The sequence below is a fragment of the Cryptotermes secundus genome, unplaced genomic scaffold, assembly GCF_002891405.2.
Source record: "Cryptotermes secundus unplaced genomic scaffold, Csec_1.0 scaffold545, whole genome shotgun sequence".
In the NCBI taxonomy this organism is placed as follows: Eukaryota; Metazoa; Arthropoda; class Insecta; order Blattodea; family Kalotermitidae; genus Cryptotermes; species Cryptotermes secundus.
In genome coordinates, this window is record NW_019737089.1 from 319,623 (window position 1) to 339,987 (window position 20,365).

The 20,365-nt window shown below is 42.0% G+C and overlaps 1 protein-coding gene across 5 annotated transcripts in view; it reads right to left on the reverse strand.

Moving 5' to 3' along the window:
• Window positions 1-20,365, reverse strand: part of LOC111870109 (E3 ubiquitin-protein ligase RNF220) — a 347,188-nt gene that overhangs the window by 7,102 nt on the left and 319,721 nt on the right. For all 5 annotated transcript variants that reach the window (XM_023862128.1, XM_023862130.2, XM_023862129.2 and 2 more), the window contains 5 exons: window positions 19,273-19,523; window positions 14,908-15,060; window positions 12,683-12,809; window positions 11,810-11,996; window positions 8,591-8,858 (listed from right to left, as the gene is read on the reverse strand). In XM_023862128.1, the coding sequence (XP_023717896.1) occupies window positions 8,591-8,858; window positions 11,810-11,996; window positions 12,683-12,809; window positions 14,908-15,060; window positions 19,273-19,523 (986 nt within the window). The remainder of the gene's footprint in view (window positions 1-8,590; window positions 8,859-11,809; window positions 11,997-12,682; window positions 12,810-14,907; window positions 15,061-19,272; window positions 19,524-20,365) is intronic.

A 20,365-nucleotide genomic window follows, 5' to 3' on the forward strand; every position in this document is an offset into this window, starting at 1 on the left:
TACAGGGCGTCATATCCCAGAAGCCAGCATCTTCACACTCCTCGCCGTGAGAACCTCAGATCTCAGTACAGCACGGTTAGAAGTTCATGCCGTAAAATCCACACTCGATTTCGAAATGTCTGTTACACAGACAAACGAAGAAACTACGTATGGCAGAATATCCCCAATCGCGAGCAGTACGACACACAGTGACATCCACAATCACGTGGATCGCCGGTGCTCAGCGAGCTGGACCACTGAGTTCGGCCACTCAATTCGAGTGATGGCCGCCTTTTTCACATAGAAAAAGGTAAAGCTATCCCTGTAACAGGCCGTGGACACCCATAGGGTTGTGAGACTGCGAGGCTCCCACATTTTCTTGACAATCGGTTCACAGATGGCGGTGTGGATGTCAGCTTTACGCGCCGGCCGCCCTTTCCCCCGAGAAAGATTCCTGGTACTCATTTTTGTTAGAGGCTGAGCTGACCCCAGGGTCATACTGCGGCTGGAAGGGTTAGGTCAACTGAAAAATCCAGTGACCTCATCGAAAATCGAACCCGCGACCTTTCCGATTGTAACATAGTGTCTCAAACTACTATGCTACCGCGCGCCTCCGTCTCTTCCACATTCGCAAATAGAAATCCAAATGTACAATTTCCACAAATCTTTTTTTCGCAATGCCATAAGGTGAACATTTCTATAAGCTGCTGTTCAGTAGGTCTATTTTCGTTGTAGTCCAACAATTATCTTAACAGGAAGCTTAAAATAATTTGACTTTGCACCAGACGAATTGTTACACTTGACATGACGTTGCTCAGTATTTTTTTTTATAAGTTATGTGGGTACGATATTCTATAGTTGCAAAACTATTAGTTCGAAAACTGGTTGTCCTTTATCGCGTGCATGGATGTTAATGTTTTTTAGCCTACGTACCTAAAGGAGGATTATGCGACCTCCATGCTGACTGTGTGTCCATGTATTCCCCTTCTATCAACTTTTGAATGGCTGAACCCATCTTTATTAAACTTGGTATGCATATCTTGACACCTGAGCTAATCTCAACGGCGTACTTCATAAATCCCTCCCATCAGACGGTTTCCCTTATCATTGCCAGGCAACGGCTCGGTAAAAACGTTATCGCGACAACGAATACATATGAAACGATAGAAGAACTGTTTAACGCACCGTTTTCTATGCGCTTCCTGTTGTATCAAGGAAGGAAGGCGATTAGTTCTTCCCTGAACTTCTTGTTATGCGGTGAAACTGGTTTGTAAAATTTAAATACACTTAACAGTTCTCAACAATTTAAACTTAAAAATCATATCAGTACCGTATCATTTTCTGCTGAACCAAATTCACGTTTTAGAACCAAAACGCACATACTGTAGTCCAGTGAATTGTTTTGGAGGAAGTTACTGCCTCAATCTTCATGGCGCACACGTGAAGACGTTCCCACAAAACGTAGGTACCAGCCTACCATATTAAAGTGCAGTATCATAAGCCAGAAATCTACAGCATATTTCGATATATTGCAAAATTACAACAGAACTCAAGTTAATGAAACACATTTCTTAAAACATTTAATATTGTTGATTTTAAAAGCATTCTATAAATTTTGACTATATTTAATTATACTTTATGAATCTCAAAATAACGACGAAAGGACGAAACATGTTCGCTAACAATGTATCCTTTTCATTGAAAGCTTGGTGTAAGTGTGTCAGGCAGAAATCTGATGACATATAACAATTTTTATATTATGCACAAAGAAATTATTCTGTCAACATGTACATAAAACAGAATCAAAGCACAGCAGCAAAGTTACCAGTCCATTAACAATAAACCTATAATTTAATAGGTCTTCCAGTGATCTTGACCGTCAGGGGGCAAAGAATTTTTCAGATACTTTTAACCGATAGTAAAAAATAAAAATGAAAGTGAAGTTATCCCTGCATTCAATTATGTCATTAAGCACTAGGCCATGAAGGCATATGGCGGAAAGGAGGTATAGCTCCACCATTCTTTAGCTTGGCACTACATGGAAGCGAATGGTCAGCTTCACGCCCTTTGTAGACACTGGATGGGCCCCAGAACCTGACGCTCTTGTTTCTGTCGGTAATCGAACCCTATTCGTTCAGTCCCTTGGCTAAACGCTATACTGACCGATCTAGCACGTCTCCCATGACAGTGACAAATACAAAATTGTATTCATGCAGAAATGAGGAACATGATAAAGCAATGGAATGAATGCTTCCATCCAATACCAAAAATTTCATGTTTGGTACATGTATATACCTTATATACTTTAAAGGCGGAGTGGATATTCATTCGTTTCTTTGCTTCCCCTCACAGTTTATAGCCACTCTCAGCATCTGTCACGTATTTGGGGTTCCGTGACGAATAATAATGGGTGCTGGATTTGACAATTGGATTTATTAACACCTTCATTTACAAGTCTTCCTAATCGCACTTAATTATAGCGCTATCGCTAATTCACCCACTTCACAATCACTACGACATGCTCCATTCTTTTCCTTTTACTCTCAATTACTGCCAGTTTCAGAATTCGCTTTTCTTATAACCACTCTGCACGGACTCAACGGGAAACAGTCTGTACTGTTGACGAAGCTTGTTTACCGCGCTGTTGACTAGAAATAGACGTACTACTGTTGCGTGCTCGTGTGTTGCGGGGAAGTGTTTACCGACCCGTTGCTTAACAATGGACTTCCGCCTGTGCGCTGCTATTCCGGATTTCAAGGGGTGTTCACCGAACCGTTACCTAGCAAATGGCCATATTCGTCACAATATTTTTCATATCTTATAATTATGACAGCCTGTGTGTGCATGTACCTTTGCTTGAGCGCACACAGGTGGCGGACCTTGCAAAAATGTTGCAATAACACAGTACTTGGAAAGACTGTTATTTTCTGTTGATACTCCCCAGTTAGCTCAAGTGGTTAGTCGCTGGCTTCCCACCGCAGTGGCCCGGGTTCGATCTCGGGTCTAGTCAAGTGGGATTTGTGGTGGATAAAGTGGCACTGGGGCAGGTTTTCTCCGAGTACGTCAGTTTCCCCTGCCAATCTTCATTCCACCAATTGCTCCACAATCACCATCACCTATCATCTGGGGCTGGTACAATAGGCCAGAAGTGGCCGCAGTACAAGGGACTTAGTCCCACCCCACTAGCAATAATAAAAAAAAAAACAGCACGTTTTGGGCAATAATTATCTGAAATGTTCGAACAGGGAGAGGACACACGCACACACTGGAACCATGATATAACGACTCATGCTTATAATGCGAAATTCATTACAACAAAGATAAAATATCAGAACAGCGAATATATGTTGCATAAATGGAAAGAACTCATATAAAACAAGAGCGATGAATACGATTTTGACGCCATTTTCGCCATAACGAGCCATTCAAAGCCAGCCAAATCTCTCCACAATTTTCTGCACGAACTATAACTACATGTTTGTTTCCCATGCTATTTATATCTGGCGGCCCAGAAACGTACCGTTAAACCATCCTTATTTGGGAGAGAAAGAGCCGCATTCCAAAATCTGAGAACTGTATTTCTGCTGCTCTAGGGCAGAACTGCTTACCATGCAAAGCCGTTCTAATTCACGATCGAAAAACCAAGACCGACAGTTTAAGGTACAATAGATTACACAGTCAAATCCTCAATTCAAGTACTACGAAGGACGACGAGCATGTTGAATTATTCTTTCTTACTTTCACATCCACCTGATAAGCACTTCAATAATATTATGAAACGTTCGCGTAACGCTGTAATTCTGGCAACTTCGTTCTATTATTGCCTGCAAACAAACAAACAAACAAACAAAAACTCCGTGGTTTTAGTCCGCAAGCGAACTATACCGACCGACCGCTTTTAGGCGATGTTAGTGCCACGGCCGTTAATTTCGGGTTTTTAGACGGGAGCCGCTGTTTCCTTGAAACAGCTTCTCAATTATCCTCACGAGGCTGAGTGGACCCCGACTACTTCTCAGAAAATCTGATAGCACCGGAAACCGAACTCTGTCCACTAAACCGCAGAGGCGGTCATATTATTGCCTGCAGACAGCATGAAATCCATTTTGCTTCATTATCTCGGAAACCATTTAACTTATGGTGAAGATGATTATATATAAATTGGGAATTTCATTTTTATCTATAATTCTTGTTCAAAACAATTTTCGTTCTGATAATTTTTTTGCGATTTAGCGTGAATTATTTTGGGAGATTCACACGCAGAAACGAACGAATTTTGGTAGTAGCCTTTATCACTTTCAGATTTTAATCGAAACTATTGTATGCTGGCTCATTTGAGTAAAACTCGCCAATATCAAATTTCATGAAAATCCGTTTCGCAGTTCTCGATTTGTTTATGGAGACAGTGCGCTTGATATACAAAGATGGAGAAGCTAATACGGATATTTTCCGCAAGTTTTCGTTGCAATCGTACCAAAAAGAATAAACACTGTCATGCCTAATTTTTTTTAAATCTTGGAATACAGTAATATGTGTAATTATAAACTGGTCTTCAAGGTTATGAATTCCAACTATTTTCGAATACTCTAATTATTTTTTATTGCTAGTGGGGTGGGACTAAGTCCCTTGAACTGAGGCCACTTCTGGCCTATTGTACCAGCCCCAGATGATAGGTGAGGGTGACTGTGGAGCAACTGGTGAAATGAAGATTGGCAGGGGAAACCGAAGTACTCGGAGAAAACCTGCTCCAGCGCCACTTTGTCCACCACAAATCCCACTTGACCAGACCCGGGATCGAACACGGGCCGCCGCGGTGGGAAGCCAGTGACTAACCGCTTGAGCTATGGCGCGGCCTTCGGCTTTGAATACTGTAAGTATTCGTCATAATTAGCATCTTAAGAAATTGCATAAATTATCGTTATATTCAGGTTCCATTGTATATGCTGTTGGTATCTGTGTGTATCGGTCTTGATTTCTTACTCCGATGAAACTCTAAAAATTGAAGGGACTGAATAACCAGGAACTCAGGAAAATATTTTAGGTTGAGTGATGAACAGGAGAAGAAGAAATAAAATTATATAACACAGAGTTAATATGTTATTATTACAGTGATTAAAGCATGAAGAATAAGAGAGTAAGACTATACTGTCACGTGTATTAGGGTGTGACTATGAGATGGCGTTTGGATAAGATATCGGATTTACTGACCACTTATATGCTCAACTTGTAACTACAATTGATAGAGCGCTATTGCTGATCTCCACACTAAAAATAGCTACTATATGCTAAGTCTACTAAGTTTCACTAGTCCTATCCTGGCAATGGATTATGACAGTCTCACTCTAACTACAGCACATATGAAGTCTCCTTTACATAGCCTAATTCCTTTCCTGCCATTTCTTTTCAATCATCTTCGACTGTCAACTCAAAACCCTCCATGAATTCTTATTCTGGGATCTTTGTTACATAGCCTAGGATAAGATAAGAAATATTAACATTCTTCTGTCCACCACCACATTAAGACTCGCCCACTATAACTTTGAGGGTCTTTTCCCAAAGTGTGAAGCTGACCATTCAGCTCCATCTGTGACAGCGTTTAAGAATCTGTGGAGACTTACCTTGATGCCCATGTATGTTTGTTGCTAGTTTTATCCCATTTTTCTACCAAAATATTTCAATTATAATGTATAAAACTGAGCTCCCTTAAATTTATGGCGCTGCTCCATATGCAGAAGTTACATAGTGTAAGATGAGGCGGAGAAATAGTTACATATTTTGAAGGTGATGGCAATGACATGTACAGAAACACCACACGTCACAGTATTTGGCTAGAGAGTCTGAGAAAAACCACAGAAACGACTTGACCACAATTTGATTTTAGTACCCAAACAAGAGGCCAATCACTATTCCCATGACACCAGAAAACTAAACTGCATCCCTTGTGTATCTTACCACTTTACTGATATCATGACCATATTCATGCGAAATGAAGTACAGGCAAAGATGTGTGTTAGCAAAATGCTCCATCTACTTTAACACCAGGGAAAGAGTAGCCGAGCAGATCACATGACTGATCTAGCAAAATAAGTCATGAAAAATATCCTCAACATTCCTGCCATGAAGTGAAACTGTAAATATGGAAAATGAGTAAATATACTCAGGTGAAGTAATGAACGATTTCTAACATACTGATCGTGTGTGTGTGTAACCCCCCTCCAATGAAAATAATCAATTGATGAATTCAAGAGAAGCTTTTTTTTTTACATAACAGACACACCATTTTTAAACTTCAAATCTTATGGAATATTCTAAAGAACTGCTTCATAATGCAACAGCACATGAATTTCAAACAAGATGATATATCAAGAGTTAATATGAGTTAAAAGAATTTTCTTGCTTACAGTAAGAGCTCACTAATTCTGACTGAGTGCAAAACCTTGCCCAAATTAGTGGAAATCTCAATTACAGAAGTGCTATTGAAAATATGTTCAGGGAAATAATAAAATGAACTTCAGGTGTCTTTTTAGGCACTGCAACTTTATTTTGAAACTTAGGCTGCACATCATAAAACAAATGTACTTGTCATAAAATGTAAAAATGTTTTGACATCAGTCATAAAACATTTTGGGCAGTGGCAATGTGATCATCAAGGTCACAATGTGCAAAAAAGAAAACAGTTGTCTGAATCATCATGAATTCTGAATTAGTGAGGTTTCACTGTATATCCAGATTTACGAGTGCTTTGTATTTGTTTTATATAATATAAGGACTGCTAGTAGAAGGCTTTCAAAAATATGTACAAAGAAATTTCGTCCAGTGATTGAGGCTAGCTCTTTCTAACAGACCCAACAGAATAGGTGTTTTCCTTCACCTGAGGACGGAAACAGATCCAGTTTCCGAAACGTCGTGTTTTTATTAGTTATCTTAAAAAGCAGGACGATGGTTAAAGTCCAAAAACCCAATATATCAGTGTGTTATACACCATCGTCAGAATCCTATAGTAACTACAAAGAAATTTGTTTATTATCTATGGTTTATTCAACGATGCTGTGGGTATCTCAGACAAAAGTGTCAAATGGTGGAATGCTCAATAATCACTGAATTTGAAAGGACATGTAAGGATGCACTGTGGCCTATTTTAGATACTACACTGACATTTGACAGGTTTTTCAATCCCCTAACATTTATATTGCATACATGAATTAAAATCTGAAGACTTATTATTTAATTAACATTGGTTACATGATTACCCTAACATGAAAATCAAACTCTGTAAGGACACTTAATTTCTCAATTCACAATTGCTTCAGCCACTAAAACGAATTTCTTCCTTCGGACTTGCATAAGACACCTTGACTTATGCATGCATCAGAAAAAGGATAGCACACATAACTCACTTTGTAAAGAACATAATGCTGTCACAACTGAAATCCAACAGTACGAAATGTTTACAAGAAGGGAAGTAAAGTTTTCATTCATAATTGTGTCAAATATCTGGGAGGGTTATTCTCAAGAGATCATCAATATGCATCGAATTGGGGTTGCATGAGATGAACCTTGTGTTATAAATATAAAGCTGAAAATAAATTGAACTAAATTGAAAATGAAGCTCAATATTTAATTACATTTTATTTGAAAGAATATAATTTATAATACGTATTATTTACCTGTGATATGGTCAATTCCCTTGTCAATATCACTACACATAGAATAGTACTCAAAATTTTAATGAATAAAAAGATAATCAAATTAAAGAAGTTAAAGTATACTCATGTAATCAAAAATCAAGACTGGAAATGAAGATGTGTATCAGATCCAAAAACTCTGCTGCAATGCTTGAACAGCACTGTAACAGCTATGACTACTGTACTCTCTTTCATATTGTGCTCTTCTGGATTAACACACAGAGTTGTAGTTGGAGTAGCAACTGCCTCCATCTTTCTGTAGAGAGGAATGAGGCAGCAAGTATCTTCAAAATGCTGGTCACCAACTACGAGACTACAACATAGGATTGTAACCCAGAAGAACACAATATCAATATTCAACACCAGGACGACCTTGTAACTCATTAATCAGATTAAGAAACAAGTAAAAAAAAGTAAGTAAAACTATCCCTGTACCAGGCCATGAAGGCGCATATGGTTGTGAGACATGAGGATCCCACATTATCTAGACAATCGACTCAAAGATGGCGGTAAGGTTGTCAGCTTTACGCGCTGATCGCGCTTTACTCCCCAGGAAAATTATTTAATTCCTGGTACTCATTTCTGTTAGAGGCTGAGTGAACCCCAGGGCCATAGTGCAGCTGGAAGGATTAGGTCAACTGAAAGAATCCAATGACCTCATCGGGACTTGAACCCGTGACCTTCCTGCTGGTAGCATAGCCCCTCAAACAACTACGCTACCGCGTGCACCAAGAAACAAGTAACAGACTGAAATAACTGCTTAGGTATAATTGCCAGAGCTGTAATATTTACACATAACAAAAATAACTGATATGTGACTGTGGAACATCTCAATACCATTACTTGATACGGAGGCAGATTAGAGAGTCTCTGTATAAAGCTCATGTTTGACAGCTAATTCTCCAGGAGACATTAATAATAGTACTCACCATACATATCAGACACTTGAACTTATCGCCAACCGCTCTGGTTTCTGTCTCGAGCTCACGGATCCGCGTTTTCAATGCTTCTAGCACTTGGTTACGTGTCTGAACGTCACTACCCACTCCTGCTGCTGACCCGGTGTTGTCTGACGATGTCGTCTCTGCTACATCAGATAGCTGTTGGCTCGAAGTGGTCAGTGACATGGGTTCCTCCTTCACTTCAACTTCCGTTGCATTGGCTTTATTTTGCGACACTGGTTTACCTCCATCTGGACTGTACATAAGAAGAAATAAAAATGTTATGGTGAAGAATTTTAAACCAAGAACAAGAATTATTAAAATATTCAATATAATTTTGTATTTATACATTCTCTTTATGAATCACAAAAAAAAAAGGTCATATCCACCAATCTCTGAAATTACACAATGGATTTTGATTAAATGTGGTGTTGAGGTGTAGGTTAGATGTCAATCGCCTAATTCCATCATGGTTCATCCTGTGCACTACAGTCCCTGCTTTATACAAAGCCAAAATCTTAAATATAAATGAATCAAAAATGGTTCACAAGTAATGTTATCTATCCAACAATTGTGAGATGTCCTCAGGTTCGGTTTATATTATCTGTCTGATGACTGTGAGACGTCATCCTGTTGATACTGCATTATATGTTTGGTAGCTGTAAAATGTGCTTCATTTGAGATGCGTCATATTTCCGTTCCAATTACATCATCTGTCTGGTGGTTGTGAGATCTCCTCTTGTTATGATTAAGCAATCTGTTGATCTATAATACATTTGGATTACATTTTCTGTTTGTGGGCTCTAAAGTGCCCTCCCATTTGGGTGACATCTGCTTGACGACTGTAAGACGTCCTCCTGTGTGGCTTACACCACCTGTAATTCTGCTGTAGTCCAGGTTACGTTATGTGATTGATTGCTGTAAGATGCGTTCCCGCCATGTCATAGCTCAGACCGTTAGTAAGTGGCTTCCCACTGTGGAGAGGGGACTTCGATCTCCGATTAGCTCACTTGGGATTTGTGGCAGACATAGTGGCACTGACACAGATTTTCTCCAAGTACTTCTGTTTCCCTTGCCACTTCTCATTCCACAAAATGCTTAATATTCACATATCACCATTAACTTGGGATGATACAAAGGCCCAGTAGTAGCCTGCATACCAAGTGAAAGTGTTACTCCAGCCCAAAAATAAAAAAGATGTCTCCATGCTGGGCTCATGCCATCTGTTTTCAGACTCTTAAGTCATTCTGTTGGGGTTAGCATGCAATCTCACTTTCCGTTCAGGTTGCATTACTTGTAAGACGTTGCCTCAGATTAAATAATCAGCTTGATGGCTGTAAGACGCCTGTTTGGATTACAACACCCATGTGATGGCTGTAAGATTTCCTCCAATTCTGGTTAAGTAATCTGTCAGACAGCTGTAAGATGTCTTCTTGGTCAACTTATGCACATGGTTCATGGCTCTAAGACGTCCTTCCATTCAGTTTGAGTGGACAATTGCTATAAACTTCCGGTATAAAGGCCTATAACAGACAGCATGAGCCCTGTTCACGATCCTTTCAGTATCATCTCACTTGCTCACAGGTTTTAATCCCATCCAAGGCATGGATGTCTGTGCATACGCGGTGTGTCCAGGACCTGGCAGGGCTAATTTTTTTTAAATTTTCCCTGCAATGCCATCTGTTGGCGAGTTTTGGCGTTAAGATTTCTGAAGTTTCAGCTATGGCTGACTATAATTTCAAAGCACAAGCATCGCTGCATCATGTGTTCTGACCTTGAGTGTAACAGTACTGTTCTGACGCTCGTTGGAAAATGGCGGTTGACCAAGAGCCAACATCAAATTTTGTTTGAAGCCGGAGAAGTGTACGAAATGATGAAAAGTATGTACGGTAGTGATTGTTTGAGTCGCTCGAACATTTTTCGATGGTATGCTGTATTTCGTGATGGCAGGTAGGGCCTTGAAGACGCTCCACATGCATCAAAGCCGAGAACAAGTCACACTGAAGAAAATGTGAAAAAAGTGACCGAAATCCTTACATCATACAGATGTGTTTCTGCAAGACTCATCGAGGAGCCTTTGGGAATACCAAAAAGTACTGTGTATCAAATTTTGACCGAGGATTTGGGCAAATGGAAGGTCTGTGCGCGGTTTGTACCGCACGCGCTTTCAGGCGATGACAAACATGCCAGAGTGGAACACTGCAAAGAGATGTTACGGTCGGCCAAAAGTGATACAAAATTTACAAAATCGATTGTTACTGGTGACGAGACACGGTGTTTTCAATATGAGCCTCTCACAAAGCGGCAGAGTGCAGCGTGGTTGAGCCCAAAGAAGCCGAAACCAAAGAAAGTGCGCATGCAAAAGAGTCGAGTAAAGACACTGCTAACCGTTTTCTTTTATTCCAAAGGAATCATTCACATGGGATTTCTGCCAGAAGGTCAAACAGTGAATTCTGATTATTATCTCGGACTCCTCAATCGTTTGTGGGCGAGAATTCTTCGAATTCGACCTGAATATCGAGAGCAAGGTTCCTGGTTGCTCCTCCATGACAATCCCCCACCACACAAATCGCAGACTGCGCGCGCGATTTTTTGGCCAGAAAAGGGATCACAGTCCTTGACCATCCTCCGTATTCGCCAGATTTGGCCCCAGCAGATTTATGGTTGTTCCCAAAAGTTAAGTTGGCGATGAAAGGAGACCATCACGACACCATCCAGGACATCCAAAAGGAATGTACCGCAGTTTTAAATGCGATTCCACAAAAGGAGTATAGTGACTGTTTTCGAAAACTTTTCAATCGATTCCAGCTATGTACTGATACAGAAGGAGAATATTTTGAACAAAAAGAGTGAAATTTTGAAAATAATTCACGTCTTGTATTTTTAATGAACAGTCCTAAGAGAACCTGGACACACTGTGACTATCAACTATCACTAACCATGTCACCAATCCTCCTACTTTAGGGGTTCTGTTATGGCTTGCTTCAATGTAAACAAAACGAGTTAAGTGAAACACGACTGTGACAGATATCGTTTTGCAATTAGAAATTAACAAAACTCCACTTTACTTGATTACTTTCGTGTCGTTCACGATATTATTGTATGATCAGATGGCCAGCTGGGCCTGTTGTTTCAGAAAACTGGAGAATGCCTTTAAGCCAGTATGAGCCGCAGATACACAGAACACTACCATGGGTATTACTCTACCTGATTATCGCCTCGCGTAAGGCTTCCCTTTCCCTCTCCTCTCGTGGTCCATCTGCACTTGTCATCACAACGTCAGCTTCCGAGTACTGTGGCGGTCCATATGTAGTCGAGTCATCGCCATCCACCACAAGATCTGCTTCTTCTTCAACTGGGCTGGGACGGCTGCTTGAAGTTGCCATGCCAGCAGCTGGAAATCCAAAATGGCTTTATGTCCTTATGCATATGTTTTGTGTGAAGCATATGAGCAGATATACAAGACACAATAAAATTAAATTATGTGGTGATTTAAAATTTTGCATATATTCTGCCTGCAATCTTTCCAAAGAGTCCTAACTCCGTGATTTTTAGTCCGCAAGCGAACTATACCGGAGCGACCGCCGCTTGTCGGCGAAGTTTAGTGCCAACTTTTGCGGATAGATGGTGTCGCGTGGTCAGTGCAACGAATCCCCACGGCCGTTAATTTCGGTTTTCTAGACCGGTCCAAGGAGTCCTACCGTCTGTAAAATGATCATGAAACTGAGAAATCAGCCCTATGCTCCAAAGTGGGAGCAACAGGGGAGAGAAAAACATTATAAAAGTTAATTTACGTAAGACACAAAATACGGAATGCTTGTTTGCTTCGCCTGTTTTCGGCTATTTACTTTTCATGAAATGAATAACTACAGACAGAAACAGAGCTGTAGCGCTAGAATTGTTATGCTACTCATATATTTCCCAGCTTGTCCCAGTTCTCATGGCTCATGTAACCAAAAATGAAATCAGCGTATATTTACAAAACGCTAAGTAGACTTTCATGGAATCGTTTACTGCCCTCAAGTTGAGCGCGATCACAGTAACCTGACAGAATTAGGCACCCTAGGGTACGGTACTCACCAGCAAACCCACCAACAAGTAACGTTGTGGCGCGTATCCGTCGCTGTCCTGCCCATTCGTATTCTTCGTACATTTCGCTGTCGCCTTCAACGTCCACGTTTTCGTCTTCGTCAGCCGTCGCACCATGCTGGAAGCAAGACCCGCAACTATTGCAGCACGCGCGTATGGTTTTCTGATTAATTAGATATTAGAAATATCAATTTAGATAGCAAATAAAATTATATTTGGGGCAGGGATAGCACGGCTAAAGGGTCATCACATGAAATAAATACGATTTGTGCTTCCAGGGTCGAATTTCGGCTCGGAGATCGGCTATCAGGCCAACTGAAATCTTTCACGCTTTTCTCAGTCCCTCTAAGCAAATTCCGGGACGGAAGCGACTTAAAGAGGTCACGGCTGATTCCTTTTCAAGACTGGTTCCAATTCATCATTCACTAATTACTCTACAATTTGGATCGAACCGGGATAACGTAGTCGTTATAGCAACTGGCTATGGGCTGAACGACGGAGGAGTCGGAGTTTGAACCCGGATAGGGTAAAGAATTTTCTCTTCTCCGCGTGGTCCAGACCGGCTCTGAGGCTCACCCAGCCTCCTTTCGAACTTGTGTATTTTACACTGCTCCTAAAGCTTTAACACAAACAACCTGCATTATAATATGCCGGTTTATGGGGGTAAGTAAGATTCAGTGACATACGAAAAGTTCCACAAGTTTAAAGCTAAGCAGCTTTAAGTATGAATAGAGTAAGACTGAAAACACAAACGCTTACTCTGTCCATCAGTGATTTATATGTAAAATTTTATTTTTAATTACCGGTACATACCTTATCATATTGTGGCTAGTATACACGTTGCTATGTAACGACCACGAAATAAGCAACTATACGACAGCAGTCGCTAAGTAACGGCTCCGTAAACAAGCTTGTTTCTACGGCAATAAGAGAATACAGAAATAACTGAAGCGGTGTTTTCTACGCGGTTCGAGCCGAGATGTTATAAGCAGAGCCAGTTAGCAGCTTGACAGCAAGACAGACTGTCCGACTGACCGTCGGTCGTAACGTGACTTTGCCTTTGTCGGAGACAGTTATATAACCGTTGGGGTTCAGTTGTTGTGAGAGCTAGTAGGTGAGGCCGGGAAAAGTTCGGGAACCCAGAGGCAGCTGGCCGTCCGCCGTTGACAGAAGCTACCAAGCAACGGCTATTGAAGACTAACACTGAGAAGACCTAGTGCGTCCTAGAGTGGTTCATGAAGTGTAGAACAGTGACAGCATAATCTTTAACTGTAGTTCCGAGCTGTAAGAGTTCAGTAAATCTGATTACCAATCCAAACCCTGTCTATAGTCACACTAAAATCGTGACTGTATGAATATATGTGCAAGACATGAAACTGTATATAATTAAATCATGTAGTTGTATACGGAACATACTATTTTGTTTTGGTAGATATTGTCACATATATTAGTGACTAAGACGCGGATTTGGATCGTTCAGTCGATTTATTGGATATTCACTAGTCCTAACTACAATTATTACATCATTGCTGATTTACACAATTTACCATCAATACACCCAAATCTTCTCAGTGTATCCCCACTGGTCTTCACTATCCGTTTCCTGGCAACGGATTTATAACACAGGAACTATAAAAGTGTCACTAAATTACACATTCCAAATACCGATTTACTACAGCGCATGTAACGTCACACACTAAGTATTCTCATGCTTCTGCTGGCCACACTGCTCTTCCCTTGGAACTTCGGAACTCAAGTCAAAACTCTCCTGGACTGCCAGCGGACTCGTGTTATCTAGCTGCGGCATGGAAAACGCAGAAAACACAGTTTTACTGTTGCGTAGCGAAGACCACACAGAACACAAGTCACATGATAGCGAAGTACTGTTGGTGTGTGATGTCACTGCGTTTGCGCGGAAGTGTGTCTACCGAACCGTTTCCTAGAAGTGGGTTGCATAATTCCGTCGTTCCATTGTTGTGTATTACTTAGAAACGGCTGTTTCTGTGGCTCAACCTTACTTGCATGGGGAAAATGCGTCCCAATATTTATCGAAATATAAAAGAAAAATATTTTTGCCTTTTTGTGAAACGGTATATAAGCATGGTTGTGGGGAGATAAACTTCAAGGAAAATCGCTCTAAGGCGGGGAAGAGAATGTCTAGAAGTGCAATGTGTCGCACCTACAGGTATAACTAGAGGCACATGCTGATGACTCACCTTTCTCAGGCACATCTCCACGTGGCTGTTGAGTTCCTCCACACTTCCCTGTACCCTCTCGTTGCAGACGGGACAAGTTGCTTCATCCGCTTTCCTCTTTCTGTTCTTAATTCGTAACCTTCCTTGCCGATTGGCTTTGATCCTTTGGTAAGTCTAAAACGGTAAAAAAAAATAGTTTTTCCCCCCTACAAGAAGTAATCACTATCTGTACAGAAAATTTACTGCATTGGCAAATCATATATGAAACGACTGGATCTTTCCAGCTGTTCTGTGTCAAAAGTGTTGAGACAAGTGGCAATTATACAGAAAGTACAGTACGGTTCTTTACCAACGGAGCCACCGTAGCCGCGGCACTTCTGTACTTGCGTAACAGACGCCATATGACAAAATCGCATGGCTTGCCAACCAGCGTCAAGGGTTTCGAATAATTTAACTGTGCACTGTGGTGTGTATAAGGCCTAGTGGCTTGAATTTTAGTGGTCGCTTGGTTTACGGCACCAGCCACCCGGCGTGAAAGGTTTCATACAAATGAACAAAACTGCGGTGGCTCCATGTGCAAAAGGCCTAATGGCTTACATCTACGTGGCTACGTGTATAAAAGGCTTAATAGTTCATATCTGAATGGCCGCGTCGTTAAAGGCACCAGCCACCCAGCGTGGGAGGTTCCAGACAAATAACTGCAAATGTGGATGCGTGACCATTTTGGCTCCGTGTGTAAAAGGCTTAATGGTTTAAACCTCAGTGGCCACGTGATTAAAGGCACCAGCCACTCAGTGTGAAAGGTTTCCTACAGCTTAACTGCAAATGTGGATGCGTGGCCATGTTGGCTCCGTGTGTAAAAGGCTTAATGGTTTATACCTCAGTGGCCACGTGATTAAAGGCACCAGCCACCCAGCGTGGGAGGTTCCAGACAAATAACTGCAAATGTGGATGCGTGGCCATGTTGGCTTCGTGTAAAAGCCTAATGCTTTATGTCTCAGTGACCAAGCTGTATTCCCTTCGTGAAAAAAAAGCCAACTGTTTATAAGGAGGTTTAAATAATAACTTGGCACTCCCATTTTGAAAGAAATTAAGTAGAAGCGTTGGGCACTCCGGCTCACTAACTAAATTGGCTTTCAAAGGCTCAATACACATTTCGATGTCCCTCTATAGACAGAAATAACGACAAAAAACGTTTGAGCCACACTGTAGAGTCTTACACTCGTTCAAGGCACCAATCACACAACTTCGTCACAGAAGACATGTACCTCAGTAACCCTTAGCGTGTAGATGCGGAAGTATTTTTATATTTTCATCGCCAATGCTTCACATTTATTGGAGGCGTATTAGAGCTCCACTGTGCACAGATGTTCACAGCGTGTGCATCACAACAGCGACTGACTCGATGATGTAAAGCATCACTCGAAGAATTTTATTCTTGTTTTATATTATAACTTTTGTTTTATATAATCAAATTTTTGTATTTTTACGCCAAGTATTTTAATATAAATAATATTATTGTATCCAATTTTATTAGTACTGCAGTTCAGTGGTGTATATATGTTAACCATGTATTTGCCTGATGATGGTTTTTAATAGCCGAATTTTAATTTTTAAGCACAGCCAAACTAGGCACTGACCTTAATATAGTTGTGTTGTGACGGTTTTAATAAAGAAATTGTATATTATAAGTATGTCCTATTTCACTGTCTTTTAGTCGTATAATGTATTTCGTTAGTTTCTCTTCTACGAGGCGCCCCGCTAAATTCAGGTCAAAAGACGACAGATTTCTCCACGATTTTGTATCTATGAATTGAATACTGAACAATGTTGGCAACGATTTCAAACATTCCTCCCTTGACTGAGCGTACATGTAATAATTCAACGTTTATACCTTTCGCGGGATGAAAGAAGAAAACCAAAATTGGTATTAACTTTACTGATCTTAGGTTAGCTGCGTCCGCACTTATGGCAACACCGCATTCCACCCAAATCCTTACATAATTCGTCATTAGCGAATGGGAAGACTAGATTTATTGCAGTACCTTCATCTTTTTCCCGGGAGCACGCGGTAGCGTTGTTAGTTGATGCACTATGCTACAAGCCGAAAGGTCGCGGGATCGATTCCCGATGAAGTCATTGGATTTTTCAATTGACCTAATCCGTCCAACCGCACTATGGCCCTGGGGTCGACTCTGCCTCTAACATACGTAAATGAGTACCAGGAATCTTCCCGTGGGAGGGGGGTAAAGTGCGGCAGGCGCGTAAGGTTGACCTCACCGCCATCGATAAGCCGATTGTCTAGAAAATGTGGGAGCCTCGACGTCTCACAGCCCTGTGGACCTCCACGACCTGTTACAGGGACACTTTTACCTTACCATTACCATCATTTCTTGCAGGTTCATAGAAAATTTTTCCTTCAAATGTATGTGGAATCCGTTTCAACGTGCAGTCGCAAAAGCGAAATGGCAGGTCATGTTTAACGTTGTGTTCTACGGCATCTTCCTTATGCGTCCGCCATTTAGATCCATTTACACCCACGGAACTCGTTCTGAAGAGTGAAGGAAATTTTTGAAGACACCGCTTGAACAGCATCTTTGTGTTTCTTGGCCTGAAGATGGTCAGTAACACCGCTGCCTCTTCCGCAATAAACCATTATGCAGGTATTTACATCACAGAAGACAGAACTCTTCACACCCACTACTCAAATTTAACATTCTTCTAGTTCTTTATTTTATAGAAAACGTGCGATCACTTTTCAGCATGTACATGTGCCCTTCTCTGGTTCCCTCCCTTCCGTCTCTCCGACTCTCCCTCTCTCCTAGAGCACTGTCCCGAATTTCCTTTCCAAAAGTGTGGTCATCCTACTAATGGTTTACGTATCACAGGTTGCGTTATTTAAGGCACCAGCTACCAGTGCAGTTCAGGAAATTGCCGCTGGCCTTCGCCAGCACAGTCGTTCTTGGAATCTGGCCCGGTCGGGGCGATCATCTTATTTATGTTCTGTCTAGAATTTTACGTATTTTGAAATTGTGCCTCCTCTTCGATGAGAGGAAGGGACTGATCACCCACCGTCTACCGGGGAGTGACTGTGCTGGCTCTCACTTTCGCTCGCTCACTCACTCACTCACTCACTCACTCAGTCAGTTCCACTTACTCTCTCTATTGAGAGCTGGCAATCACTGACTGACTGACTGCTAAATTACTGCTAGTCCTCACCAGCACAGTGACTGTTGGTACAAAGTACATGGGATTCATGCTCATATTTGCTGTCTTGACGGCTCTGGGAGCCTCTGTCGGTTGGGTAATTGTTGCTGGTCCCGGCCAGCATCGTATTTCTGTTCTTCCGAAAACTTTTACGTATGATTACTACAGGCCACTCCACTACCACTGGGGGTGACTCCAATGGGCACTCACTCGCTAACTGGTCCTTACTCCACATACCACCCACTGACTCCTCTCAGCTGCTGACTCTGACTCACATCTCCAAGGGAGGCTAGTCTAGTCTAGTAAACTGCTGGCTGACTGCTGACCATCGTTACATAACCTCGGCGCTGACAATACAGAAAACATCCCTTCCATGCGCGCGCACACCGCACCAGCTAACTAGTGCGAAAGGTTTCGAGTAGCTTAACTTCACTGTGCGGGCTAGATCATGGTGGTTCCGTGAGTGGTACGCCTGATGGTTTATGTACCAGTGGCCAAGTGGTTTAAAGAAACAGTAGCCCAGTACGAAAGCTTTCGCACAGCTTAATTACACTATGGTGCCGTGACCATGGTAGCTCAGAGTGTAAAAGCTGAATGGCGGCACTGTTGAAGGAACCAGCTATCAAGTGTGAAGTTTCATACTGCTTAACCACACTGATGACATGTACATGGTGGCCCGTGTGTGAGAGGACTAGACATCTTAATCGTCTAGTGGTTCAGAATACCAAACACCCAGCGTACAAAGTTTCGCAAACCTTAACTACGCCGTGGTGGCTGACTGTGTAGAACGCCTAACGGTTTCTATCTCAATGGCCTAGCGGCTTAAGGCACCAGCCACGCACTGTGAAATGATCCATGTAGCTTAACCACACTATTGTGGCTCGATCATGGTGGTCCAGTGAGTAAAAGGCCTGACAGTTTATGTGTCAATGGCCACCTAGTGTGAAGTCGAGGGTTCAATCTCGGTCCAGAGATCGGTTATCTACGCTGAGGCTCTTCGTGGTTTTCTTTGTTGTGTCCAGGTAAATGCCAGGATATTATCTTCAGTTGAGTCGTGACAGCTTCCATCTAAATCATCCCCAATTCACTATGAACTGATCTTTCTGTCATTTGAAGCCATGCAATCTGAGCTCACAATTCCATTAAATAACCCATAAATACAAACTATGCAATACTTACATCCCACCGTCCTTCCGGAGTTCCGTCGCCAGCTGATCCGAAGCCTTCTCGACGAGGGCCCGAGGAGGAAGTGGGACCCGGTGGCAATGGAGGCCGCGAATTCTCTAGAGAGTGCCTGCGAACCCGACTGCTGGAATTAAGCTTGTACAGCCTCTCCAGCTCCTGGACAAAATGTGCCTCTAGTTCGCCAGGCCTCACCGTCACCCCACATACGGGGCAACAGGACGGATCAGATTGGAACTTCTTCTTCCCTGGAAAACGAAATAAACATGCTCAAGGGTTGGTTCCCGCCACTCTCACGACTGATTCATGGGGTTCCATTAATAGCAGAAGAATTCTCTCCGACTATCACGGGCATCACTATTGATCAGAAAACCGGGCTGCCTCCACTATTACGGAATATGAAACTAAGTGTATTAATTGGGCCGCGCCATAGCTCAAGCGGTTAGTCGCTGGCTTGCCACCACGGCGGCCCGGGTTCGATCCCGGATCTGGTCAAGTGGGATTTGTGGTGGACAAAGTGGTGATGGGACAGGTTTTCTCCGAGTCCTTCGGTTTCCCCTGCAAATCTTCATTCCACCAATTGCTCCACAATCACCCTCACCTATCATCTGGGGCTGATACAATAGGCCAGAAGTGGCCGCAGTACAAGGGACTTGGTCCCACCCCACTAGCAATAATAATAAAAAAGTGTATTAATTCACAGAAACGTATGCAGAATGTTTGTTGCGTAGAATGACACATAGCAGTCCACCTGTCAATGGTAGAAATTGGCTACTATAGTAAATTAGTAATGATCAGACAGGAAGCCGTACAGCCGACTGAGTGACTTCACCCTGGCGGTCATTTTGAGAGAATGAGAAAGTCGATGAAATGCCTGAATCCAGTCATGGTTTGTACCGGGTACCTAACGACGGGATAAATGACTGCGAAATTTGTAAAGATGCAGGAGAAAGCAGTCGTAACCTGGAAATATCCCGGCATGCCTGAACGACTCAGCTGTAACAAAGAGAAACTTTCCTCGGGTTAGACGGTACCCAGCCGTGGTTAGACTCCTTCACATATTGAACATAAATGTAACCGTTTCGTGTAC